The 27958-nt window shown below is 38.6% G+C and overlaps 1 protein-coding gene across 9 annotated transcripts; it reads left to right on the top strand.

Moving 5' to 3' along the window:
• On the top strand, positions 1-27906 carry HSD17B7 (hydroxysteroid 17-beta dehydrogenase 7). Of its 9 annotated transcripts, XM_033196610.1 has the most exons (11): positions 2-164; positions 2017-2220; positions 5929-6021; positions 7240-7354; positions 9285-9479; positions 12921-13025; positions 13752-13808; positions 14883-14981; positions 21575-21735; positions 25360-25474; positions 27078-27906. In XM_033196610.1, exons 1-11 carry the CDS (start codon positions 130-132, stop codon positions 27150-27152), a joined length of 1254 nt encoding a protein of 417 aa, XP_033052501.1. In that variant the 5' UTR covers positions 2-129; the 3' UTR covers positions 27153-27906. The 9 variants fall into 9 exon arrangements, 7 of the variants coding, with proteins under 7 accessions (XP_033052504.1, XP_033052501.1, XP_033052502.1 ...); XM_033196613.1 differs by lacking the exon at positions 5929-6021 and having other exon boundaries at positions 1-164; XM_033196611.1 differs by lacking the exon at positions 27078-27906 and having other exon boundaries at positions 3-164; positions 25360-25572.
• Positions 27907-27958: the final 52 nt, after the last annotated feature.

The following is a 27958-nucleotide window of genomic DNA, read 5'->3' as shown; positions in this document are numbered from 1 at the left end:
GGGAGGCGGGGCGTGGCCGTACTCTGATTGGTGACGGGTGAGGTGGGCCCGGCTGCGGCCCGAAATCTTAGGACTTCCGAAAGCAGCGGCGGCGTTTGCTTCACTACTTGGCAGTGTGAATGCGCGAAGATGCGAAAGGTGGTTTTGATCACCGGCGCGAGCAGGTGAGGCCTCCTTTGGGTTGGCAGAGGTGGCAACGGATCAGGGGTCCGAGAGAGCAGCGGTCTGCGACCTTCCACGAACGGACCCCGGAAGCGCCCGCCCCTGGCTTTGCCTAGATTCCCCAGGGTCTCTGCAGCAGGTGTGGGGCGTGCCGGCCTCTTGAGGTGCTCAGTAACTGGTGCTTTGTATTAAACATGACAGTGAAAAGGAAAACTAGAACATCAGTAAGTGATGAGTGTGGCAGTGATGATCCTGAGGTTATCAAGGGAATAGGGTACTCACGCGGGCTCCGCCCCTTTTCCATCTTTGCCTACTATTCGTATTGATCGGCAGTCCCCAGCAGTTTGCTCCTGACCACGTGATCATGTCTTATACTACAGGTGTTTTGTCTGTACAAGCCTTTTGCCTACAAATTTGAACACCCATGAGCATTAGGCCGGTGGAGAAAAAACAATCCCCTTCCATTTAGCTCAGTGCTAGGGAGCTAACACACTCTTCAGAAACCCAGAGAAAGTTAACCTTTTCCTATGAAAGCATGGTTGGGGTGCAGAATAACCAGCTCATAATAATTCCAGGGTTGCTCACTTAGTCTCTCAGCCTCTTCTGTTGCTTGTTTTACCTGTCATTTGCACTTCCATGAAAAATGTGTAGAGGATGAAGCCAATCAAACCATTTTTTCTACTAGTTGCGTTTGGCATTTTTAAATGATTAAGATAGAGGACATGTTAAACATTTAAGATTGATCCACTTTCAATTATTCAACCACATGCATATTAACTAAGCCAGCTTGGTAGGTGTCTGCAGTTGGCAACTTTTTAGCATACCGTCTCAAGTGACTTCAACAGTTGATTGTTGCTTCTTATGTGGAAGGTACTGAAATAAGTCAGAATTGATTTTGTCTGTTTCTTTTACATATATTGTGATATGTGCAATTGTATATTAAAGACCTGCTATTCTCATGTGAGGACAAATAAATGTTTTTGATGCTTTGTTGTTGATGCTAACAGATTACTGATGGTTCCAGGCTCTTTTTGGGTTTTAACTATTAATATATTTTCCTGGAATCAGCTTAAGTCATGAAAGAGAAATTATTACCCAACTTTTCATTGCTATCAGCCAGGCTGGTCTGACTGATGTCACCACTCCTATGCGGTTTTACTGTGCTGGTTTTGAAGTTCTTTGTCTCCAAGTGCTGTACTCATCCCTGCTTCCCTTTCTTGGTCCTCATCTAATATTTAGTGTATTCCTACCTTCTATGTAATCACGTTGAGTTCTTTCTTTTTCTATTATTTAATCATAGTTGTTGAGGGGGATTTGTACATCCTGCCATGTTACTGATGCCTCATCTGAAAGATTCATCTGTTCCTTTATCGGAGATTTCTGGTGCTCCTTATGGGGTTTATGATACCAATAGGTGGTAAAGCCCTAGCCCCTGTGGAGCCTAGACAGCAAAGTAAAAATGCACATAGGAAACAGCTAATAAAATGCTCTTTTCAGCCCTTACTGGTGATATATTAAATCATTTTCATGAGTGGCATAATAAGTACAAAATGAAAACCACTGGCAGGATAAAGCCCAGTAATAGAAAAACTAAAGAACAACTCTTGTTTTCAGTCCAGTTATTGTGTCACTGAAGTTTTTCAAAATGAGAAAAACACAAACTAGACTGTATCTCAAGCAAGTGACTATTGGAGTGGAGGATTCCTCCATTCTTAAATCATTGTTGAGTCTTTTCTGTCTCTCTGGGCTTCTTATTGGAGGTCAAGTTGACACAGTTTTCCGAACCAGAGAGAAATGCCTCTACCTGACGCCGTCCCAGATAACCCACATCTTGTGTCTGAATTGTCCTCCTAGTGGCATTGGCCTGGCCCTCTGCAAGCGGCTGCTGGCGGAAGATGATGAGCTTCATCTGTGTTTGGCGTGCAGGAACAGGAACAAGGCAGAAGCTGTCCATGCTACTCTGCTGGCCTCTCACCCCACTGCTGAGGTCACCATTGTCCAAGTGGATGTCAGCAACCTACAGTCGGTGTTCCGGGCCTCCAAGGAACTTAAGCAAAGGTATATCTCTTGCTGATGGATTTTTTTTTTCTTATGTGATTGTGCAGCATAACACTTAATAAAATAAGAGAGGAAAGAAAAACCTAAAAAGAAACAGGTGCAGTGTAAGCAGTTATGTTGAGGAAATCTGTATAGGGCGACCCATTGTGTCTCAGTGCCACATTTTCTTTCTTTTTTTTGTTTTTTTAAGAGATGGAATATTGCTCTGTTACCCAGGCTGGAGTGCAATGGCATGATCTTTAAAGTTAGCAATGGCTAACTTTAACCTCTGCCTCCTGGGTTCAAGTGATTCTCCTGCCTGCACCTCCTGAGTAGCTGGGATTACAGGCTACACCATGGTGGCCTGGTTAATTTTTGTATTTTTAGTAGAGATGGGGTTTCACCATGTTGGTCAGGCTGGTCTCGAACTCCTGACCTTGTGATCCGTCTGCCTTGGCCTCCCAAAGTGCTGGGATTACAGGCGTGAGCCATTGTACCTGGCCAGTACCACATTTTTAATCTCAATCATGATCATAATTATTTCATGGAGACTAATTTATGAGTACATCCTGGTGTGTGATCAGTTGGTGTTGGGATTACAGGCATGAGCCATTGTGTCTGGCCAGTACCACATTTTCAGTCTCAATCATGATCATAATTATTCATGGAGACTAATTTATGAGTACATCCTGGTGTGTGATCAGTTGGTGTTGGGATTACAGGCATGAGCCATTGTGTCTGGCCAGTACCACATTTTCAGTCTCAATCATGATCATAATTATTTCATGGAGACTAATTTATAAGTACATCCTGATGTGTGCCTTACGTTAACTCTTTTGATATTTGAATTCATTTTTTACATCTTTCCTTCACATAATGAATTCATTAAGTAGATAAGGCAAGTAGTGACATTTAACAAGCGAAGAAACTGAGACACAGAAATAAGGGTAATGTCCCTAGGAAGGTCATCCAATCTTATATTAGTTGGGTGAGTCCAAGACCCCAGGGCTTCTCCCTGCTCCCTAAGGGGTATTTTTTTCTCTAGGCCAGTAAAGATTTGTTCACACCTTCACAGTAATTGGCATGTAATAGACATTTGATCAACAGTTGGTATGTGAAGGAATAGAGTCCTCAGATGTATAACTCCCCTGAAAGTGAACAGAAAATTGCATGTAGGTACACCGTGCATTTTTCTGGGCAGAGAAGGCTTTTTATTTATTTGTTTTTAAATTTTAGGAGGAATGTATGATGAAAAGAGGCCAAGAACCCTACACTAGTCTATGCCGCCCTAGGAATATCTGGAATAATTAATTTTCAAATATTTTAGTATTGAGGCACTTAAGAGACAAATAACTACCTTGTTTCCTTGGACAGTAAAATGAAATGGGTAGAAACAAGGAAGCCCTTCTTAATGAAGACATTTGCTGAAGAAAAATACTTTGTATTTTATGTGAATTGATAATAATTTGCATTTCCCTCTTCCAAATGCACAAGTTACAAATGAAAGCTAGTTTTCTTCGCTCTGGCTCTTCTCAGTGTGGCCTTAGTCCTTTGTAAATGTGGTTTCTCTCTCCAGTACTGCTGAGCTCTTAGAGTTTTCTGCCACATCTTAAAAAAGAAAAAAACAAAACAAAAAAAAAAAAAAAAAAAAACCTGAGGAGATTTTCTAGGTTCTGTTTTCACATAAATTGTGATATATTCCATATCCCCTACTCCTCCATAACTTAAGAGTCTCCAGGGCTGTGAAACTGTATACTGAATGTCCTTATGGAGATAAAAACCATGAAGTTGAAAGAAGTTACGACTTTTAAATCATGTTTACAGGCATTCTTTTCCCAAACTTTCTTAGCCAGCTGGCTTCTTACCTGATTTGTTTAGATTTTGTTATATTCTCTTATTTGGAAGAAAAGAACCTTCATTTCCCAGTTAATAGTAGCCCATTCCGATGCAGTTTACTTTTGAGACCTAAAGTTTTAACGTTTATAGTACTGACTATTCCCGAATGCCTTCAAAGGTTCAAGATATTCGGTACTTTATCACAAGTTTAGTAATTTAGTATTTTGTAAGATATTTAACAACTTAGCACAGATTCAAGGCTGTGAGGCTGTGGGGCAGAAGGGAGCACTTCAGGGGATAATTGAGTTGTCCCAGGTACCTGTCATCAGCATTGTAGTGAAGTTTTGAGGTATTTTTTTAGTCCGCAAAACAGCCTTTTTTTTTTTTTTTTTTTTGAGATGGTTGGTGTTATTCAAGTTTAGGAAATGATGGTTGTAATGATATTCACAAGTATGGAATATATGAAAGTGTCCAGATAGATTCTTGCTTGTGTCAAGAAACTGCACTCAGTGGCTCAAATGGATCTCTTCAGTTCTAAGCTTGAAGTCAACTAGAGCTAAAGAGGGCTTGAGAATCCCTTCTAAAGGCTCCAGTAGCACCATCCCTGACGCCTGGTCTTTCCATCTGTAGCATTGTCTTCTATTAGATATGTGCAGATGAAAACTAGTAAGAAACAGTGATTCTGCTTTATCTATATTAGAGCAATGTGTCAATTATTTTATTGATGAGTGGTAAGCCATTTTACTGAAGCCAGAGCTTAATTTGGTGTCTTTACTAAACATTTCCTCTCTGTTCCTAGCCAAGTATGCTTAGATAAAAGTTGGCAAATAAGGTAATAGAACAAACAACAGTGGATGAACTCACACTATCTTTGTGGCACTTAAGTGATGAACTGATGGTAACAATATCAGCATTTTAAATGATCAATTTAATAATTTGAGTCTTTTGTCAATTATTTATAGGATGATGAAGAAATGTTTGTATGTGATCTGTATTGAAGACCATGTATGTAGTTCAGGGTCCTAACTTTAGAAGCTGTGGCACTTAATGTCTTGGGTTAGTCAGAGACAGTTTAGTACATAGAACTCTAGGAGATATTCTGAATATTTATGGTGTCTGTGAGTATCATGAGAGCAGGCTTTACCTGCCTTGAACCTAGTTCAAAACCAGTACATCTAGATGAAGGCTTACATATGTTTAAAACTGAAAATGCTTTTTCAACTCATTATTTCATATCCCTTCCATGACAAGTATTCAGGAGGGAGCCCAGCAAGAATATCTTACCCTGATTCATCTTTTACAATCTCATTGTATTCTTATGAACGTTCATCATTTTATGATACATAGGACTTGTCCATGAACACTGAAAGGTTTCCACATGGATCTTCTGTTTTATTATATATTTTGGCATTCAGATTTCAACATTAATAGATCAAGTCAGGTGAATATCAATATTATATAAATTTTACTTGTCAACCAGAGGAGATGTGGATTTTTTTTTTTTTAAAAGCAAGAGACTTTGTAAGATGAGGAGAGTGGAGTGGGTTTAACAGACAGAGGGTTGCTGCAGTTCCTTATTGAGAGAACGGAGCTGGAAGAAATTATTGATCAGAGGTTTTACTTAAAGTCCACAGATTCTATTTGAAGCCACCACCAAAGAAAGAATTCTCAAATGTTTACTGTGGCTAAAGAAAAACTGTTGAGAAAGAAATGCTGTAACTTTAATGTACTATAAATTCTTCCCAGCTTGCTGTGGCTAATTTATTAATTTAAAAAGTATTTTTTGTCTTTCTTAGGCCTCCTTGATTCTAGTCACTCTAGAGATAGAATACACAATCTTGACCTGATGTTTTTACTTGCAACTCACAATCTCATTTGGTTGTCTACTTGCAGGTTTCAGAGATTAGACTGTATATATCTAAATGCTGGGATCATGCCTAATCCACAGCTAAATATCAAAGCACTTTTCTTTGGCCTCTTTTCAAGGTAATTTCCATTTTCTGGATGAACTGATTGGAAGGAATGTGTTCATTTTTCTGCCTAGTTTTGCTGGTGTATTAAGTTGAGGGGATGAAAGGTAAGGGGTCGTTGAAAAGGTTGAAGATAGAAAAAGGAGATGACGCAACCATATCATGAAAGAAAAGCAATCCTCTTTTGTGAGGAGTGCTGAAAGTTCTGTTTTGTATGGTATTCTAAGTCTCCAGTACATTCTAAATGGTTGAATGGTTTAGAAGGTCATTTTTTGGTCTGCCTGGATATGCCTATTAGCAAGAACATTTTGAAATTAGGCAGAGTTCTCAGAGAGACTCCAACTTCCAGGAAAGCTACTTCAAACTATTTCCCAATTGTATGTCAGGTGCTGTGACCAGTAGGTTGGGGAAATGCAGAGAACTAATGTCTTCCTGGGAGATTCTCATTACACATTAGTGTAGTGGCTTTCAAAAATTTCAAAAATGTTGAAACACAACCAGGAGAATTCTTATTTATAGAAATAAATCTTACTTTGTGACCCAGTACACTTACTCATAAATAGGCATTCTTACTATGTGCTACTTACTATACCAGTACTTTTGCTTTACTTCTTTTTCATTAAAAGACAGACAGACACACACACACACACACACTCTCTGTCTCTCTCTCTCTCCCTCCCTCCCTCCGTCCTCTCTCTCTCGCTTTCTCTCTCTCTCTCTCTCTCTCTCTCTCTCTCTGTCTCCATGTTGGCCTTGACTTACTAAATTGACCTCACGGCAGAACACTATATTAATATGTTTGAAGAATTCCCAGTTAAAAAAAGAACCTGTTTAACTTTGTTTTTGGCAATTAAACATACTTTATACACAGGAAAACTTTTTTCCCTTTGGCATAGCTTATTATTCCTTTAGAACAGTTTACCTGTAACTTGATTGGGAAAGAGGTAAAGAGAGTTTTAGCAGCAGATTTTTGAGAGACTTAAGTTCCTATTGGTAGTGTGAGCTATACGTGTGTAAGTACTTCTGTGAATTAGTTGGGGAAAGGAGGGACTTTGGCATTTCATTGAATACAATAATCCAGTCTGAGAAATAGGTATTTTTATTCCTGTCATTACAGAATCAAGGGAGGTATAGTTTATGGGTTGGGGGGTTGGGGGATGAGTTGGGAAGTGTTTTCAGTATTTCCAGTTAAAGAAGCTTTAAAAAGTCATACAATTATCTTCTGCTATTTCAGAAAAGTGATTCATATGTTCTCCACAGCTGAAGGCCTGCTGACCCAGGGTGATAAGATCACTGCTGATGGACTTCAGGAGGTGTTTGAGACCAATGTCTTTGGCCATTTTATCCTGGTAAAGAAGCTGTGGGCTTAACAAGCTAATATTTAATGTGATAGTTTCTGTAAAGATCTGGGCACAGGGCATTGCTATAGTTGAACAACCAGTTAACTGACTTAATCTCATGTTTGAGTTTTCTTGATTGCATTTGGCTTGTTTATTGTAAGCATGGAACACTTCTAGAAGCTTTCCTAGTAGATTTTTCTTTAATAAATGTACTAATAGTTTTTGATTTACAGAATTACTGCAAAGATAGTATAGAGAGTTTCTGTATACCTTACACCCAGATTCCCCTATTAATGTTTTGCATTGGTATGATGCATTTGTTAAAATAGATGAATCAATTTTACTACATTATTATTAACTAAAGTACACACTTATGCCGGTTCTGTTTTTGCCTAATGTCTTTTTTCAGTTCTAGGATCCCATTACATTTAGCAGTCATGTCTCCTTAGGCTCTTCTTTGTTGTGACAGCTTCTCAGACTTTCCTTGTTTTTGATGACATTGACTGTTTTGAGGAGTACTGCTTAGTGTTTTATAGACTCTCTCAATTGGGATTTGTCTGATGTTTTTCTCATGGTGAGACTGAAGAATGTGGTTTTTGGGAGGAATGCCACAGAGGTAAAGTGACATTCTCATGACATCATATCAAGGGTGTATTCTATCAGTATGACTTCTCAGTGTTGATATTAATCTTGATCTCCTGGCTTGAAGTGATGTTTGTCAGGTTTCTCCATTGTTAAGTTACTTTTTCTTTCTCCTTTTTCATACTCTACTTTTTGAAAGAAAGTTGGGCCGGGCACGGTTGCTCATGCCTGTAATCCTAGCACTTTGGGAGGCCAAGGCGGGCGAATTACCTGAGGCCGAGAGTTTGAGATCAGCCTGACCAACATGGAGAAACCCCATTTCTATCAAAAAACAAAATTAGTTGGGCATGGTGGCACATGCACGTAATCCCAGCTGCTCAGAAGGCTGAGGCAGAAGAATTGCTTGAACCCAGGAGGCAAAGTTTGCGGTGAGCCAAGATGATGCCACTGCACTCCAGCCTGGGCAACAAGAGTGAAATTCTGTCTCAAAAAAGAGAAAAAGGAAGAAAGTTACTATGTGCAGCCAATGCATACTGGCTAATGCTTTACCTCCTTAAGAGAGTGGGTTATCTACAGAAATTGTTTGGATTTTTTCTGCAAGGGAGATTTGTCTGTTCTCTTTCATTTATGTCTTTATTCAGTCATTTATTTTTTCCACATGGACTCATGAATATGTATTTCCTGCTTTGAAATTATAAATACTATTTTATTTTCTTGCTCAAATGTTTTCAGTTTTGGCCACTGGGAGCTCTTTCAGTTGGCTCCTGTATCTCTTTGGCATACCCCCATCATTGTGGTTTTCTGTTTTTGTTTTAGCTTCCATTTTGAGCAGTTTCTTACCATCTGGCTCCACAAGATGCTTCAGAATCATCTTGTGTGTTTCCTTGTTCAGTCCTAGAATCAGCTACTTTTCTAAAGACATATGTTTTCTTTTATCAGAAAATGGTTATTAGAAACCAAGATCTGGGTGCTTATTGCTACTGAGAGATCAGTGTCTTCTAAACCCTCTCTGCTAATAGACTACAGAGATATGTGTGTGCATACTAGCATACTTATGTATGTATACGTATCTATACATATTTTTCTATGTAACTAATTCATGTCTCTTTTAGATAACTAGTTAATACTGATGTCTCTGACCCTAATCTCTTACCATATAGATCATTCTAGCTTCCTCCCCATGCTTATTTGTGATGTCTCACTTCAACAATGACAAACCTGACTCCCACCATCCTCCCTCCATTTACTTAATTGTTCAATTTCAGTATAGATGTACAGTGGTTTCAAAATTATTATCTGTATTCTGCCAGTATATTTTAATACTTTTTTGTTCTTTTTTTTTTTTTCTTTCACCCAGATTCGGGAACTGGAGCCTCTCCTTTGTCACAGTGACAGTCCATCTCAGCTCATCTGGACATCGTCTCGCAATGCAAGGAAATCTAATTTCAGCCTCGAGGACTTCCAGCACAGCAAAGGCAAGGAGCCCTACAGTTCTTCCAAATATGCCACTGACCTTCTGAGTGTGGCTTTGAACAGGAATTTCAACCAGCAGGTAAGGCCCATCTCAGTGATATGGAAATGGCAGGGCAGGTTCTCTTAATTACCTACTATTGATTTCCTAGTAAGGTAGCTGGCTTTCCACTAACTCTTGTAGTTTAGATTAATAGTTGGTATATACGAAAATGTTAGGGCAGAGATAATTAGCTCCTAACATTTTAGTTACAGGTAGTTCATTCATCATTCTGTGGTTCTTCAGGAATTCTAACTTATGTTAACAGAGTGACACTACTAAAAGTGATAATAACTACTGTTTTGGTACTTGCTATGGTTCAGGTTCTGTATTCATCTGTGTATGTCATTAAATACCTGCCTCATTATGTGGAGGTGGGTTTAAGTATAACCATTTTCAGATGAGGACTCTAAATCTCGGAGAACTTAAGTCATTTACCCGATGGTCACACAACTTGTAAATGGTAGGGCTCAAAATTGAGCCTGAGGCTGGCTGACTTTATGGCTTGGACTTTTCCCCCTGTACTATACTGCCTCCTAGTGTTTGTCATAGCAGATGTTTATAGGACAGTGAAGTAGTTATAAAACCTTCTGGAGAGTGGTGGTTTTAGGTAAGACTCCAGAGCTCTGTCTCTATGAGGATCTCAGTTTATAGGATGTTTTACAGGGGATGGTGACCCTTGTTGGTCATACTGAATCCTTGTGGCCACTATGGTCCGCAGTTTACTGCTTCTTTTATCTCTCTGTTGCGCAGGTCTAAATTCTTACCTGAAAATCTCCAATCTTCCCCTTTGACATTTTCTTTTGTTTGCTTTGATTAACAGTGTTGTATGAGTGTGGGGCTATGGAGAAGTTTAATTTCACTAACATTTACAAACGACCTATCATGTTTAGGGCACTGGGCCAGGTTTAGGGTTGAGGAGGAAAGTGAAATAAAAAGATGATCAAGAATTATGTCTTCCCTCAAGGGAGCTTCTTGGATCATGAGTTAGACATAGAAATATAAGCCTTATGTGATAGTCCGGACCTGGCTTATTCTGGAATGGCTACCTTTATCAGGTGGTATTTTGTGATCTGGCTTTTAGAATCATGCCCCTCCTTTTTTTTGAGACAGAGTCTCGTTCTGTTACCTAGGCTGGAGTGCAGTGGCACAATCTCACCTCACTGCAACCTCCATCTTCTGAGTTCAAGTGATTCTCATGCCTCAGCTTCCCAAGTTAGCTAGGATTACAGGCATGTGCCACCACACCCACGTTTTGTATTTTTAGTAGAAACAGGGTTTTACTATGTTGGCCAGGCTGGTCTCGAACTCCTGACCTCAGGTATCTGCCTGCCTCAGTCTCTCAAAGTGCTGGGATTACAGCGCCTGCACCCAGCCTGAATCATGCCTCTTATAAAGTTGAAGCTAAGAGCATACGTTCTAGGACTGAATTTAAATCCTGACTCTTTGTAACCCTAGGCATATTATTTAATCTCCCTATGCCTCAGTTTCCTCATCTGAAAAATAGGGATAGTAATAGTGCCTGCCTCACAGATTTATTGGGAAGATGGACTGAGGGGATCTGGATGAAGCACTCACAGCAGTGCTTTGTATTCAGAATGTGAGTTTGTGTGTGCAAATACGTACATAAAAGTGATATGTCTGTACAAATACGTACATGTGGATATGCATGAGCGTGGATATGTATTTGTGTGCCTACCCATGTGTAGGGGGTTCATATGTACATGTACGGGTTTTGTGGGTATGTGCACATGTGTTTGTGCATGTATTTTTTGGGTGTGTGCACGTGTGTAGGTGTTGGTGCATGTGGTCTGCAGATGCGTGTACATGTTCTTGTATAGGCTGTTAATATTGCAGGTTGGACTCAGCATGTTGGCCCCATTGTACACCTCCTTCCGAAGTTTCTTGAGATGTTTAAAAACTTTTCACAACTGCTTCCTGGTACTCTGATAACTCCCTTTTAGAGGGATTAACTTTTCCTTTCGTAGAAAGGTCTGGGATTCTATTTAAGTCTCAGTTATCAAATAAGGTTTGGGATTCTATCTTTTATGAAAGAGGGAGATTTAGCTATTGCTTGTAAAATCTGTTGAGATTGGTTCTCAGCCAATGACTTTTTCTCCCTGGTCTTTATGAGGAAAGAAGCAGCTGAGAAAGAATGACATTACAGTATTCCTTTTGAAGCCCTGTGTTACTGGAAATGTTGTCAGGTTGTATGTAGACTGATAGACTTGAATCATCCATGCATCCTCCCCGACTCAAGCCATATAGAAATACTCAGGATCATCACAATTTAATCCCTATAATTAAACAAATGGAAGGATACAGTCTTGGTTAAGATTGTCTTCTTCTTTCTTTCTTTTTTTATCTCTCAACATCAGAAAATTATGTATGTTGGAAACCCTGGATTTTAGTTTGAAGATTTCTTCGTTTAGGACAAAATAGTCCACAAATGTTCCTAGGTAGTTTCTAGAATAAGAACTTTTCCTTAGCTGTTTTGGGGGCAGAGTACATTATTTTCTTAGGAAAAACTTTTGGACTATCATGAGGATAAGTCTTAGCTCTTGACTTTTTTCTAGAGGATTGTTGGTAAATCAAGGGGATTCTCAGGTTCTGTCTGTAACAGACAGTTCAATGAACAGATAGCACCCTAAGCAACAGAACCTGGAAGCTTTTCCTCCTTCATTTGGTGCTGCAGAGTCTTGGCATTGCCTGACATGGATCAACCATCCCTGAGAGTCCCCTTGATTTCCCAGCAATCCTCTAGAAAAAAGTCACGAGCTAAGACTTATCCTCATGATAGTCCCAGGGCTCCAAGGCTTAACTATAGATCACTTAGGACCCTTTAGATTAAATAAGCTCTGTGTTAATTGGGGCTCTCTTTATAGGGTGGAACTTTCTAAAATGAGTTCTAGGCTAAGGACCTGATTTAGAGATCTTCAGTTGGAGAAAGTTTTGTGACAGCACATACAGCCTGATGCCGGGAGCACCCACCTCAAGCTAGATGTATGGGTCTTATGTACCTGCAGGGAAACAGACACATACTTTAGGTTTAGCTGTCTATTTATTAGGCCAGAAACTTCTTGAAGGCAAGGACTGTACTCCGTACATCTTTTAATCGTAAATGCTCATGATTATTGAAAAGTTGATCTTCAGTTAAGCCAATAATAGGGAAAACTCAGATAACCAGGCCCTGCTTTTCTCCCCAGCTTTAAGATTGGTTATTTTTTATACTGCAAGGTTCATGAGAATAGAGACTTTGTCCTACTAATTTTTACATCCTGGGTGCCTCTCACAGTGGGTTCTCTTAATACATGGTTCTTCAACATAAATGTTTTACCCACCTTCAGAGACAACTCAAAACGTAAATTCTTTATTACCTGACTTCTGGCTCATGTACATACCTCTTTTATTAACTAGCATGTAGCTGGACTGAGTCAATATACATTAAGTTAAAGTCTTATTGCTACCCCTGTCTGTTCCTAGGGTCTATATTCCAATGTGGTATGTCCAGGTACAGCATTGACCAATTTGACATACGGAATTCTGCCTCCCTTTATATGGACACTGTTGATGCCGGCAATATTGCTAGTAAGTGATGAATACTTCTTTTCTTAGCTCATAAAATCTCTTTTTGGGACCTAGAAGATGTGTTTAAGGGTTGGGAAATGATTTAAGGAATGAACCTGAATGCCATTTAACTTGAGGTTTTGAACTTACTTAATGTGAAACCTCTGCTTAATATTTCCAAGTATTACTGCCACACCACCATTTGAGTGTCCACTTCTCTTTAAAGGAATGTTTCATTGCTCATGCACCACAGATCCCAAGAGTTCTGTAATCATATAATTTCAGAAAACCCATGTTAAACATTGTTAAACTGGACTTCTCTAAGTTTTCAAAGTGGTCATGTGCATTAAAAGTTCCCAAAAGAGGGATAATTGTACATTATGTAACTATAGAACCATATTTTTGTTTTGTGATTTGAACATCTTGCAGGACCATCGTTTCTCTGGCACACATTGAAAAATGCTATTTTTAGGAAATGATTCTCCCTTTAGGGCTCAGGAAGAAATATCTCTCCTTTAGGGCAGGAATAAAGCAAAGATCAGAAGTAAATAGACCTTCGTGTTAAAAGTGGTTGATTTGGAGTATGGAGATTAAGTGATGTTTCTTTTTTGACTTCTATTTTTTGTTACTTAAAAAATGTTCTATAATCAGAAGGGCAAGTTTTCTTTTTTAATATTTAAATGAATAATTATTTTGTGACTGTATTCTAAACCACCACAAAAATAACTGTTGTTTTCTTTTCTGCAGCTTCGCTTTTTTGCAAATGCATTCACTTTGACACCATACAATGGAACAGAAGCGCTGGTATGTTACTGAAGTTTTTATAACTTGTATGATGGCTTAGCAGATGTGAATTACAGGTTCACTCGTAGTAGAAATAATTTCAACAGAAGAGGTTATAAGAGAATAAGCTCTGTGAATAATCGAGGTCCTGTTTGGAGCTAAAGCGGACTATAAGGCTAAGCGCAGAACATTAGGAGTGAAGTTTGCAAGTTTGACATTTACCATGGCACTGGGCACCATGACTATAGGGAAAGCCCTTCTTTAGAGGCAGGATACACCAGCAGCTAGAGGAGAGACAGAGCAATGGAAAGCTGGAGGGGCAGGCAAAGCAGGGCGATGACTGCGCAATCAGTCCATGATTTCCCATGGAGAAAGAGCATCTTGTGGGTCAAGAGCCAAGATAACAAAGTTCAACACCATTCCCCTCTATGAAGATTTTCTTCCCTTTCTTAGAGGATCAAGTTGTTATTTTATTAGGAAGCCAGTCGAGTTCCTTAAATCACACATGGCAAATGGGTTGTGTGTGTTTCCTCATCAATGGCAGACATTACTAATGGGCTATAATACTCCTTTCTGTTATACACAAGTGGTGTCTCTGAATATTCTTCAACCCAGAGCTCCAGAGGCAGCCTCTACTAATGGATCAGAATTGTCCTACATTAAAAACCCATTGTATCTGAGTCAGTTCTTTACGTTTGTCTCCCTCATTCCATTGAGCTCCTTCAGGATTTTTGCCATTCACTTTGGAAACCTAAGGACCTAGCACTGTAGTACTTAGTAGATTATTAAATCTTGACTTAATTGAAATTAGCTAAGGAAAACATAAATGGAATTGGCTTTGATGCTCTTGTTTTGGTAAATGTTACAGAAATAAATGTGTTTATTGTAGGAACACAAATTGATTATAGAAGCAAGTGCTTTTAAACTATATTTTAATTAGTTCTCAATACATTTGCTAAACCATTCACTGATGATATTTGAGAGGATGTTTATAATTTGTCTGGGGAGCTCTATAAAGTGCTGATTGTGAATCTCCACCAGCCTCACTCACCTTGGGCAGAAGAAACAAATCATTGACATATCCTTCCTTTCCAGATATGGCTTTTCCACCAAAAGCCCGAATCTCTCAATCCTCTGATCAAATATCTGAGTGCCACCACTGGCTTTGGAAGAAATTACATTATGACCCAGAAGGTAAATGTGCTTGCATTGTTGCACTGATGTTTGCTGCTGGGTTGATGAATTAAGCCCGTGTTCCTGACCAGCCCCTCAGCCCCCTAGCTTCCCTTCTCTGGGTACTCACTGTTCACCAGCATCACACTGGCCTGATTTTATTTCATCCTGCTCTCTCCTGTTTCTTGCACATCTTGTTCTCCTGACCTGAGCTGCTCTCAGCCTCTTGATGATTAATTTCTGCTCATTCTTCAGATCAGCTTATCCCATAGCCTTTAGTGACCCTGTAGACCAGGCCTGGGTGCCTCTGTGGTAGGCTTTCTTGACATCCTGTACCTGTTGCAGATCATGCTTGTTCACTTTCGGGTTCCTCTGTCAGAATGTAAGCTCTGTGAGGAGGAGGGTCATACCCCATTTCCTAGCAGACTGCCTTACACATGGTAGACGCTCAGTAAATATTTTGCAAGTTGGATGAAACAGGAAGTGTTTTCTGTGTGAACTTAACTTCCCTTTGAGTATTCAATTCTGCTTGTGACAATTACCAGCTTTAATAGATTGGTGTTTTGAAGAGGAAAAGGATAATGTGCAGAAAAAAAATCAAATCAGTACTGTGTTTTTTAGACTTGGTGTAATCTAAAATGAAATCAAACGTAGAGTTACATACTGGGGAATGAGAACATTTATTTTAAACTGAGAAAAGTACTTTGTTATACTTTTGTCATGACTAAGGTTTATTTCAGCCTTCGATTTTCCACGATCCAGCCTGTTGTGAGGAGGTATTAGCTTAAGATAAAATAAGATTGAGGTGACTGTTAGGTAAGTCAAGTAACTGGCATTGATCTTGGCCTCTGTTAGTAGCATGAGCTAAAAGGGGAGCCATGCACTTGGCTTCCTGTGCTATCTGTTCACTAAAAGTGAACCTTCCAGGTTTTTCAAAATACATTCTGTGGGATACTAGTTTCTTGAGAAGATTTGCAAGAAGCAGTTCCTCTAGCAAGTAAAATTGAACCATGCTTCATATTACATTCCCCTCTTTCAGAGACTTGTACAGCATACATCAGCAAAGTAAAGGCTGTGAGAAGTTGAAACAGTTAAGAAATGTGTGTGAAATATTTAATCCTGCTGTTTCAGTTTTTCACCATGAATTTTTTTTAAACCAAATTTTACATAACCTGTAATTCTATTTGGGGTATTCTATTATAAACTAATAACTTACTTTAGGCTGGCAGAGTGTATTTGAACTTACTGTCTGTTAACTTAGAGGGAATGATTTGTTTATCAAGGGGAAAAATGTTTAATTCTACACACTGACATACTCATTAGCATTTTATGGAAATGCATTGAAGAAAGTATTTTAACCTTTGATTATTTGGGTAAGTTAGCTTTCTCTTCTGTTAAAAGATGGGGTTGAACTAGAAGAGTTCTGTAATGCTTCTTCCAGTTCCATTATGGAAAAACTCTAACATGATTGAAAATAAATGTTATTTTCAAAATGTTTAAAAGTTTATTTAATTTTTAGCCTTTCAGTTTTGTGAACAAAGAAGCTGTTCCTGAAGTTTAGGCTCTGTGTTGGCTTGAAAAAAGTATATCACTATTTTAAAAGGGCTGAAAGTTTGCCTTTACATACTGTCGAGATTTTCTGCATGAAACACAAGAATGTAAAATAATTATGGATTGAACCAGATAGAATCTTAAATTTCTTGCATGTAAAAGCATTTAGGAGAGAGGCAGTCTCAGGCTGCCATGGCAGCTCCACAAATTGTCAGGAACCCAAGTTCCTTGCAGTCACCACCTGGCCATTAGGGCGTGGCCCTCAGGCCTCCGGCTGGAGAGTGGTATGGAAGAAGAGAAGAAAAAAGGGATGCTTTATTTCTCTTGAAGAGACTCCAGGTATTATTTACATCTCACTGGCCAGAACATAGTCTCATGGCTCTGGCACCCATTGTTTCAACGGGGGCTGAAGTATCGTCTTTTATCTAGAAGGCCGTGAGCCCTGCTCACACCAGGGATTTTTTACTAAGCCAGATGGATATTAGGAAGTGAGTAGCCATTAGAAATTCACGAAACTCTTGATTTTTCTGTTTTGTCCTTTGATATCACAGTTGGTTGGTGTCTTCTGTTTCCTGAGCATATAGAAGTTGGGGGAGATAGCAAAACTCAGATCTTTCAGTCTTGCCGTTTAAGGGAAGCATCAGTGGGTTTGGTGAGTGTTGGAACCGAGACTGACATTTAGTATGTCTTCAGGCTCTCAGCTTCCTGACAGTCCCCACGTGTCTGCCACCATGGCCCTTTCATGCTGCTTCCTTTCTTTTTGTTTCATATATTGAATGACTTTCTTTTATACAAATACTGTTCATCTTAATTTTCCTTTCTAGACATCTTTATTTTTGCTTCTTTTCCAGATGGACCTAGATGAAGACACTGCTGAAAAATTTTATCAAAAGTTACTGGAACTGGAAAAGCACATTAGGGTCACTATTCAAAAGACAGATAATCAGGCTGGGCACAGTGGCTCATGCCTGTAATTCCAGCACTTTGGGAGGCCAAGGTGGAAGGATCACTTGAGACTAGGAGTTTGAGACCAGCCTGAGAAACATAGTGAGACCCTGTCTCTACAAAAAGAAATAAAAAAATTAGCTGGGTGTGGTGGCATGCATCTGTAGTCCCAACTACGCAGGAGGATGAGGTGGGAGGATCTCTTGAGGCTGGGAGGTGGAGGTTGCAGTGAACTGAGATTGTGTCGCTGCACTCCAGCCTGGGTGACAGCGAGACCCTGTCTCAAAAAATATGTATATTTAATATATATATATATATATATATATATATAACCGGAACTGACAGTGATACTCTGGAACATTGCATACCTTCTTGTACATTCTGGGGCACGTGGATTTCTATCATGTTGGATAATATGCATTTGTAATAAACCATGAACTATGACTGTCTATTTTCCTTCCTTTTGGAATTATCTCCAAGACTGTGTATGTGTGCATGCTTGTATGCATATGAGAAAAAGATTGGGCTGGGCACAGTGGCTCAAGCCTGTAATCCCAGCACTTTGGGAGGCTGAGGTGGGCAGATCACGAGGTTAGAAGTTTGAGACCAGCCTGGCCAACATGGCAAAAACCCATCTCTACTAAAAATTAAAAAATTAGCCGCGTGTGGTGGCGTGCACCTGTAATCTTAGCTTGGAACACTGAGACAGGAGAATCACTTGAACTCAGGAAGCAGAGGTTGCAGTGAGCCAAGATCATGGCACTGCACTTCAGCCTGGGTGACAGAGCAAGACTCCATCTCAAAAATTAAAAATTGATAAAGTAAAAATATTAGTTATTCTCTAGAATGGTATCACATCAAAATTACTAGAGTTCTTTTCTGAAAGATTTTATGTAAAAATAAAATCAAGTCACCCAACAGAATATCTGTTTATATTATTCTGTCAACTGGGGCCTAAGCTGTGCTCCATGGGACAAGAGGTGGACTTGAATAATTGTGACACAGGCACACACTGCTCCTTTCTTTGGCCTGCCCCCAGCAAAAGGAAGTACTGCCCACTATTTGAGTGGCAATCGGAACTTTGTTGCTTTATGAGCAATGTTTTTAGCTCTTTTACCCTATTTCTTCCTCCATATGCTGCTTCTGACAATCTTAAAATTGTTAGAATCCTAACAATCCTCATGTGGTGTCCATGTGGTTAATAACAAAAACCAAATAGATACGCATTTGGGTCACTTGAATTATTTCTTGTTTAAAAAATATCTTTTATTGATTCTGAGGGAGTTCATGCTAATATTGGGCCTGATCCTTAACACTATTTGCAGATTTGTTTATTAGTGACCAACCCATTTTCATGATCATATCTTAATAGTTGTAAACTTGCAACAAGAAATTTTTCACTCGCGTTAAGTTTCGATAAAATTTTCTAATTGGGTAATTGCTGGCGTAAGGTACACTATAGTAGTAGAGGAAAGTGGTGAGGATTTAGTTTATATGTATCAGATAATTATGCAAACTTTTTATTTATAAATTTTCAAAGAACCACACCCCAAGCCTCACTTGATATGAAAAAAATGATAAAATGCCATATACTTTTACTGTAAATATAACCAATGTAATGCCTGAAATCTAAAGTCAGTAAAATTTTGAATGAGTTAACAAAAGTAAAAAATGATAAATAATTTCTTCACAGTTCATGAAATAAATAATTTCTTCACAGTTCATGAAGTTTTTGATTACAATTTCTCTAACTCTGTTAAAGGTTTTCTGTAAACATTCTATAAGTGAAAATGAGAACTGCACACCACTGTGTCCACTGTCTTTGGGAGAGAAGGGTGAAGCTGACCTGAAATCGAGCTGTTTTTCACTCTTCCATTCACTCACATTGTAAATTTGGAAGAAGCACATTATGTATTGTGAATCTCAGGTTCCTCATATGTAAAGTGGAGTGGTTATCTTTTTGCTGCTTCTACTCATGGGTATGGAGTGTTTAAAGCAATAATATATGTGAATGAATAAAGAGCTTTTTAACACATTATAATAATTTTTATTAGAGATTGATAAGCCAGAATGTCATGGTTCACACGCTATAATGTAAGGCACTAAGTGATGACTTCCCATCTGATAGAGTTGGTTCAGTTTTCCAAGTTTGACCCAGTAGGCAGCATCTGATCAAGTGGCAGGGCATGGTGGGAGGAGTATGGGCTTTAGGGCTGGGCAGACCTTGGATCAGATTTGGATTTAGCCAGTTAACTATCTGTATGGAGTTCGAGACCAGCTGTATAACTTTGGGCAAGTTACTTCAATTTATACCTCAGTTTAATTACATAAAATATTGATGCCAGTGCCTACCTTACAGAATTGTGATAATATTCTAGTAGGTGCACAGTCAATGCAAATTAAGTACCCAAAAGGAAACTTTAAACATGAACCAATCTTGATTTCACGTCATTGATGATGTGTCCCTAGGTTGGTTCTGTACATATTTTCTGAGCCATTTTATCCAATTTCCTCAAAACAGGGAGCATTCCCTTCCCACACTCCCAAATGGTGTACCTGTACAATTGATTCCTTTCATTAATCCCAGATTTAACTCTTTTTGTATCTGACTGGAGTAGTAGGTTAAAGATTCAACTGCTAGGAAGTTGGATTTCAGCAGATGCCTGATTTCTGCCTTGATCTGGTGCATTTATTTTGATTTCCAATGGGTTTAGTATAATTCATTCGTTCCACAGATGAGCACTGACCACATGCCAGGCACTGTTGGGTTTTGAGGATATAGAAATTAACATGTGAATGATAGAGTTAGACATCTCAAATGCTTCTAATAAGTATTCTAGAAAGAACTGAGAACATGGGAAAGAGGTAACATTGAGGAAATGAAGACTGAGGTTTTTTTTTTTTTTTTTCCTTTTTTCTTTGTGTTGTTAGAATTGATGGAAGCCGTGATCATCAGATTCAGGAAAAATGGCAAGTTCCAAACAAGATAGACACAGATAAAGAAAAACCTAGACATAGTGAAACTGCAGAGAACCAAAGAAACTAACTTGCAAAAACAACTGGAGACAATAGATTACTGACAAAAATCACTGGGTGGATTAGCTAATGCCTGTAATCCCAGCACTTTGGGAGGCCAAGGTGGAAGGATCACTTAAGGTCAGGAGTTAGAGACCGGCCTGGGCAACATAGTGAGATGCTGTCTTTACCAAAAAACAAATCATTTCTTTTTAACATTGTTGGATTTGTTTTGCTAATATTTTATGGAGAATTTCTGTGTCTAAGTTCATGAAAGACATTGGCCTGTATTTTTTTTTTTTGGTTTTGACTGGTTTGGTTATTTGGCGATAGCAACCTCAGAAAATGAGTTGAAGTGTTCTTTCATCTTCTGTATTCTGGAAGATATTATATAACACTGGTGTTAATTCTTCTTTAAATATTTGGTAGAATTCACCAGTGAAACCATCTGGGCCTGGAGATTTATTTTATGGATCTTGAAAATTATGCATGTAATTGTTAATGATTATAAGACTATTCAGATTTTCTGTTTTATCTTGTGTTTTTGTCATTTGTGCTTTTTAAGGAATTGGTCAATTATTTCTAAGTTTTCAAATTTATTAGCATAAAAGTTGCTTGTAGTATCTTTTTAATGGCTACAAGATCTGTAATGATGTTCTCTATTTCATTCTTGATGTCAGTGTCTTCTCTTTTTTTTTTTCTTTTTTGTCAGTCTTGCTAGGAGTTTCTCAATTTTATTGGTATTTTCCTAAGAACCAACTTTTTGTTTGCTAAACTTTCCCAATTGTTTTCCTATTATCAATTTCACTGACTTCAGCTCAGATCTTTTCTATTTCCTTCCTTCAGCTTGCTTTGGATTTATTTTGCTCTTCTTTCTCTACTTTCTTGCTGTAAAAACTTAATTATGAACTTCTTCTTAGCACTATTCTAGCTGCATGCCAGATTTTTTGACACATTATTAAGTTGTACATATTTTTATTAATTTCCTTTGATACTTTCTCTTTACTCATGAATTACTTAGAAATGTTGTTTAATATACATATTTTTAGAGATTTAAAAAACTTGTTATTGATTTCTGACTATATTTTGTTATTGATTTCCAGTTTTATTCTATTACAGTCGGAGAACACATTCTGTCTGATTTCTCTACCATTAAATTTGTCGAGGTTTGTTTTATGGCCCAGGATATGGCCGGCTTTGGTGAATGTCTCATGGGCTCTCCTCCACACTGTGCCTGCTGTTGTTTCTTCTTTGGAATTCTAAGGTAAATTTTTTTTTGCCTTTTGTCCACAGTTAATAGTTGTTCTTCAGGAAGGGTGGTCTGTAGGTGGGGTACATTAAAAGCAAGACTTCTCTGCACTTTTTAGTTCCATCTTTATTTCTGTATGGTTTTACTTTCTTCTGTTTCTTTCCTGAGTATAATCAGTTTTTGTTTTATTTCTTCCTGTTCTTTGTCTATTTCTGTTTTTAAAATTTGTGATGCATGGTATTTTTTAATGTCACCAAATGCTTGTTTAAGGATATTTAATTCTGTTTCATTGGGTTAGTATTTTCTTCTCCCTTGTAGTTGTTTTCTTGGGCATGGGGGATGGTAGTTATTGTAGTTGTCAACTCAAACTTTTTTTTTCCGTCATTTTGTTTGCTTTACTTCTCAGCAAAGTCTTCTGGTCACCCAGTCTAAAATTTCATCATGCCCCTCATATGTTCCCATCTTTCTTATCTACCTTTTTTTTTTTCCTTTTTGCTGCTTATTACTATCTAACATCTGTATTTTACTTATCTTGTCTATTGCCTTTCAACCTACCAAAGTATAAGCTCCAAGATGATTGGGACTTTTAAAAACATTGTTTCTCTACTATTAATGCAAGGCACATAGTAGGCACTCGATTACTGCTTGTTGTATAAATAAATACATGAACAATTGATTACACAAAGGTTTATTTTAATAAAGGTATCATGCTCCTTGATATTTATAGCCTTAATCAACTTTTTTTTGTTATAGCCATATTGAAAAAAAAAAAAAAACTATATCACAATTTCGATCTTAATTTGAAGTGGTGTTTGCAGTACCAAGTCAAGAGTTTATTGAGTTTCTGTCTGCTGTCATTGTCATGTTAGAATGTTGCCTTTTGCTGATACAATTCCTTCTCATGAAAAACAAAAAATAGAAAGAACAACAAGAATGTAGAATGAGCCTTATTCCTACTAATGGAACTCCACACAATAATCCATGTTTCTTGTCTGGCACCTGAAAATGTGAACAAATTTCATTATCTGACAAGTCTTGTTTACTTATTATGTTTAATAACCATGACAATATACATAAAGAACTGTTGAAAATGGAGAGTAATCCACTGGGTTAAAGAGAGCTCATCTCACCATTGCTGGAGGTTATTCCTCACTGTCTCATTTGACTCCTGTTTCAAAGAAGGGAATTATAGGAGGTTTTATAGCAGTTTATAGTGGAAAAGAAAAATCTCAGAGACTGGATGTTCGAGAAACATTTTTTGTTAGTGACTCATAAATAGGTTTAAATGTGGGTAGATGACATAGATGATGCTTTAGATACAGGCTATGCATGGATTTATTTTCTTTCTTAGGCTAGGAAGTAACACTATCCCACTCTGCTGTATTTAACAGTCAACATGATTCTATATTCTCTATATCTTTGATTGCAAAGTGATCTCTATTTATAACTATCATTTATATTCCATATTTGAAAGAAATATATTCACAAGCACCCAGGAAAAATGATTTATTATATGTGCCATATGAGTAAGAATTGATTACTTATCATTTATAACAATGTAAAAAATCCTATCCCACACATTTGTTGTGAGCCAGGCCGGATAAATGGGGATTTGAAAAGAAGAGAGATGAATGATAGGAGGGAAAGGAAACAAAGGGAGAGTGTTTGAGTCAAGGCAGTACTTTCCCCCTGCTTGAAACTGGAGGCAACTTCATTCCAGAGAGATCTACAGAGAACTACAAGTTCTCTGTTATAAGGGGCTAAAAATAAATCATTTTATTCTTGGCCATCAAGGACTTAGTTCAGACACATGATGGGAATTAGAGCTAGATTTTAAAGTTCAGGGTAGAAGTGGGTGAAAAAAAAAGTAAATAATCAGCCACAGATAGATCTGTCAGATTCTTATCGAGAGAATGGATGAATGGTTATCCAGGAATAGGGTTATCATGACCAGGTGATGCTTCTCCATGTCCAGAAACTAAAATATCTACATCAACACAACAAAAATCAAGATGAAAACATAGGAGTTATTGAAAGTAAAACCAAGGGCTTAATTTGATCAGGTCCACCAAACTTATCCTGCCCTGCTTGCTTTTGGTTGTTTGCCTTTTGCTTTTGTTTTTGTTTTTCCCTGAAACTGAAGGCATGGTAGCTGAAGGCTGCACCACTGAATGCTGTACCTAACCTTCACTGGCTACCTTACAGATAACATAAGTCACATGGTAGTGGTCATTTCAGTTGTTTTTTAGGAACTTAGGGCAGCTCCTGTCCAGTTCAAACCAGTTGAGACTATGTACCCTTCAACTAGGCATGTGTAAATACCTGAGAGGGAGCCTTTTGATGTCAGAGGCAAAAACACCATTCTCAGATCATGCTAATGCTGATCTGAGACATATATCCTGTGAAATGCCATGGACCCTGATAATGCTGGCATAGATCACTGATTACCTCGTTTTTACCCACTGCTATTCACCTTTCCCCATGTCTTAGACCACCCGCTTCTCTAATCCATAAATGTTTCCTATCTTTGGGGAGGCAGATTTGAGAGCTGTTGTCCCACCTCCTTGCTGGGATATCTAATTAATCTTTTCTTTGCAAAAACCCATTGCCCCAGTAATTTATTTACTCTGCAGGTAGAATGAACCTGGCTGGTATCAAAAGTACACAAAGAGACCTCAACAAAATGATAGTATCGTGATAACTGTCCTATACATAATACATTTTAGTAACTTAAATGCATGATTTCTTCAGTCATCTAGAGTTCTGTCCTTCTCTGTTACTTTTAGTAGGTTAGACAATTGTTCAAAGTTTGCAGCAGCTTGAAAGCAAATTCTTTAGTGAAAGGTGCCAGGTCTCTGGGGATAACAAGAAACTGGGTCTTTCCTACTTGGTTCTGATGGAAGTGATGGTGGGAGGCAGAGGCTGCTGGCCTTGCTCCATTGCCTTCAAGTCTTCGTGGAGCTCACAGTTTTTTTTCTAGCTGTCATTCCCACATTATGATGAGCATCAAGCCTCCAAGATTGGGTCCCCTTTTTGTTTTCCACAGGGTGAGCTCTTCATGGGACAGCCATACACCCAAGTTTCCACTCACTTTCTTTCCTTACATGACACCCCCGAATCCAGGAACTTTCACATTGAGCCTTTGGGTCTGGCCCTGGAATAAGACTATTCTCATTTTCAGAGTTAGAGTTGTCAAATACTGATCTTTTGTCTTTGAAGGAGTTTGAGTGGGAGAAGGGTAGGGGCTGAGTTCCTCTCAAATCATGAATATTTCTGAATTATCCAGAAATCTAAATGTCAAACAACCAAACAAATTGATAGTATCAGTGATCTATTCAAAATAATTTGGAACAAGTGGCTAGTAACTGGGGAAAAAAAAAACAGTTGGAGTCTTATATCACTGCTGTAGTAGGCGGAATTTAAAATGTCCCCCATGACCTTTGCCAGGTTATATTGGCCAGGATGGTCTCGATCTCCTGATCTCATGATCCACCCGCCTCGGCCTCCCAAAGTGCTGGGATTACAAGCATGAACCAACATGCCAGGTTCAACTTTTTGATTTTAACTAAATAGCACATTGAGTAAAATTTATTTTTCTTTTCTTTTCTTTTCTTTTATTTTTTTAATCATCTGTTTCAGAAAGGTGATTCGTGTATTCTCCATAGCTGAAGAACCACTGACCCGAGATGACAAAATTACTGCTGATGAGCTCCAGGAGGTGTTTGAAACCAACGTGTTTGACCACTTTATCCTGGTAAAAAGGCTTTGAACTTTATAGGCTCATGTGCTGAGTGTTACAATTCTAATGGCAGTGCTGTTCTATTAAACTAATAGTTTTTGACTAACACTTTATCCACAGGCCTATTTCCGCTGCTTCTGCTTCTGCTTCTCCATCTGCTCCTGCTCCTGCTCCTCCTGCTTCTCCTTCTCCTGCTTCTCCTTCTCTTTCTCCTCTCCTTCTCCTCCTCCTCCTCCTCCTCCTTCCTCCTCCTCCTCCTCCTTCCTCCTCCTCCTCCTCCTCCTCCTTCTTCTTCTTCCTCCTCCTCCTCTTCTTCTTCTTCTTCTCTTCTTCTCTTCTTCTCCTCTCCTCCTCTCCTCCTCCTCCTCTCCTCCTCCTCCTCTTCTTCTTCTTCTTCTTTTCTTCTTCTTCTTCTTCTTCTCTTCTTCTTCTTCTCTTCTTCTTCTTCTTTTCTTCTTTTTTTTTTTTTGAGAAAGAGTCTTGCTCTGTCACCAAGGCTGGCTGGAGTGCAGTGGCATGGTCTTGGCTCACTGTAGCCTCTGCCTCCCAGGTTCCAGTGATTCTGCCTTAGCCTCCCGGGTAGCTGGGATTACAGGCGCCTGCAACCATGCCTGGCTAATTTTTATATTTTTAGTAGAGACGGGGTTTCACCATGTTGGCCAGGCTGGTCTCGAACTCCTGACCTCAGGTTGGCCACCCTCCTTGGCCTCCCAAAGTGCTAGGATTACAGGTGTGAGCCACTGTGCCCGGCCCCTATTTCTTCTTTTACTTCAATTCTAAAGGGTAAATTTTGAGGGAGAAAGTACAAACCAAAGAGAAATTGCATACAGAATGATCTGAGACACGTAGATCAGTCCCATAAAGAACATTGTTCTCTGCTAGGCATATCTCCAGCTAGAAGAGGACAGCAGGCAAGTTAAATGGAAGGCAATTTTTCATACCCATTTGTTAGATGTGTCATGTACTAACAACTGTCTTACGTTAGTTAAATGTGTACAGTGTCAGTGTCAGGTACTGATGAAGAACAGTAAACACAGGTTAGACCAGTGTTCAAAAAAATTAGTTTCATCTCTTTCCAAATGTAGAGATTTTCTGGCTTCTGTGAAATTTTCTTCTGTGCTCTGTCCTGAGTCACATATGTCACACACAGTACTACTTTAATATCTGAATCAAGTAATTCCTGACTCTGGTAGGGGTCAGATATAATTTGTGGATGTTGGATAAACTACTTTTGCATCTAGAATTGCATGTCACAGAATTTACATCTCATTATACTCAGGGACAATATTCAAGATAGGCGAGAACTAGATGGCATATGGGAGTCAAGTAGTCAGAAGAAATGTTAAGACATAGAACTAGAATAGAGTCTTGGAGCTTCCTAGAGGAAGAGGAAACCAACTCTTTAGTCAATGAGGTTTGGGGCAGGAGGGGGAAAGGGAGGGGGAAGCAGCACCAGCAGGCTCAGCACATTATTATATTTACCCACTGGTGTGAAAGTAGTCCAGAACTTAAAAACCAATACAGTTGTACTGGATGAATATTTGAATCATAATTCTATTGCTAAACATTTTATGATTTATCTCTTTAACTCTGTCTATTTATTTTCATCCCTCTACAGTATAGAGGTTGTATGTCCAAGTTCCAAAGCCAAACTGCTTGCATTCACATTTCAGCTCCATCACTTATTAGCTGAAGGACTTTGAACAAGTTACTGATCTTTCTGGATTAAGTTCAAGTTTCCTCATTTGTAAAATAAGAGGTAATAGTCATTACCTCATAAAAGTATTGAATATTAAATGAATGAATATATATATATATATATATACACACGCACAAACATACAATTGCATATGCATATATTAAGTTTCTCATAGAATGCTTTTAATTAAACAATTTAAATTTCCTTACTTGGATTAATGGAATAAAAACAGAAGCAGAGTGGGGCTACAAGTTTTTATTTTTGCTCCTTCATGGTGTGGCTTCTCTTTATGAATAGGTGGATGTATGAGTAGAGATTTGGAATCTTATAGCACTTTGGAAAGCAAACTTTGCTATAAAGTTAATGTGAATGTTTTTATAAGCTGAGACATCTTCAGTTTTCTAAGATGGCTCTTCCCCAGTTTCTAATATTCAATGTGTTATTTATGGTAAAGCAAATTGATATAACCCCCAAATCTCAATGGATTTAATGCAATACTTTGTTCTTACTCACATAAAGGCAATTTAGTGGTTAGAGGGGTAGTGTTAGAGACGTGTGAATGAGAACAACTCCATCTTGAATAGGAGCTGGGTAAAATGAGGCTGAGACCTACTGGGCTGCATTCCCAGACGGTTAAGGCATTCTAAGTCACAGAATGAGATTGGAGGATGACACAAGATACAGGTCACAAAGACCTTGCTGATAAAACAGGATGCAGTAAAGAAGCCCGCCAAATCCCACAAAACCAAGATGGCCACGAGAGTGACCTCTGGTGGTCCTCACTGCTACACTCCCACCAG

This window comes from Trachypithecus francoisi, unplaced genomic scaffold (assembly GCF_009764315.1).
Source record: "Trachypithecus francoisi isolate TF-2019V2 unplaced genomic scaffold, Tfra_2.0 Lachesis_group5, whole genome shotgun sequence".
NCBI classification, from domain to species: Eukaryota; Metazoa; Chordata; class Mammalia; order Primates; family Cercopithecidae; genus Trachypithecus; species Trachypithecus francoisi.
This window is presented reverse-complemented; position numbering and strand designations above follow the sequence as displayed.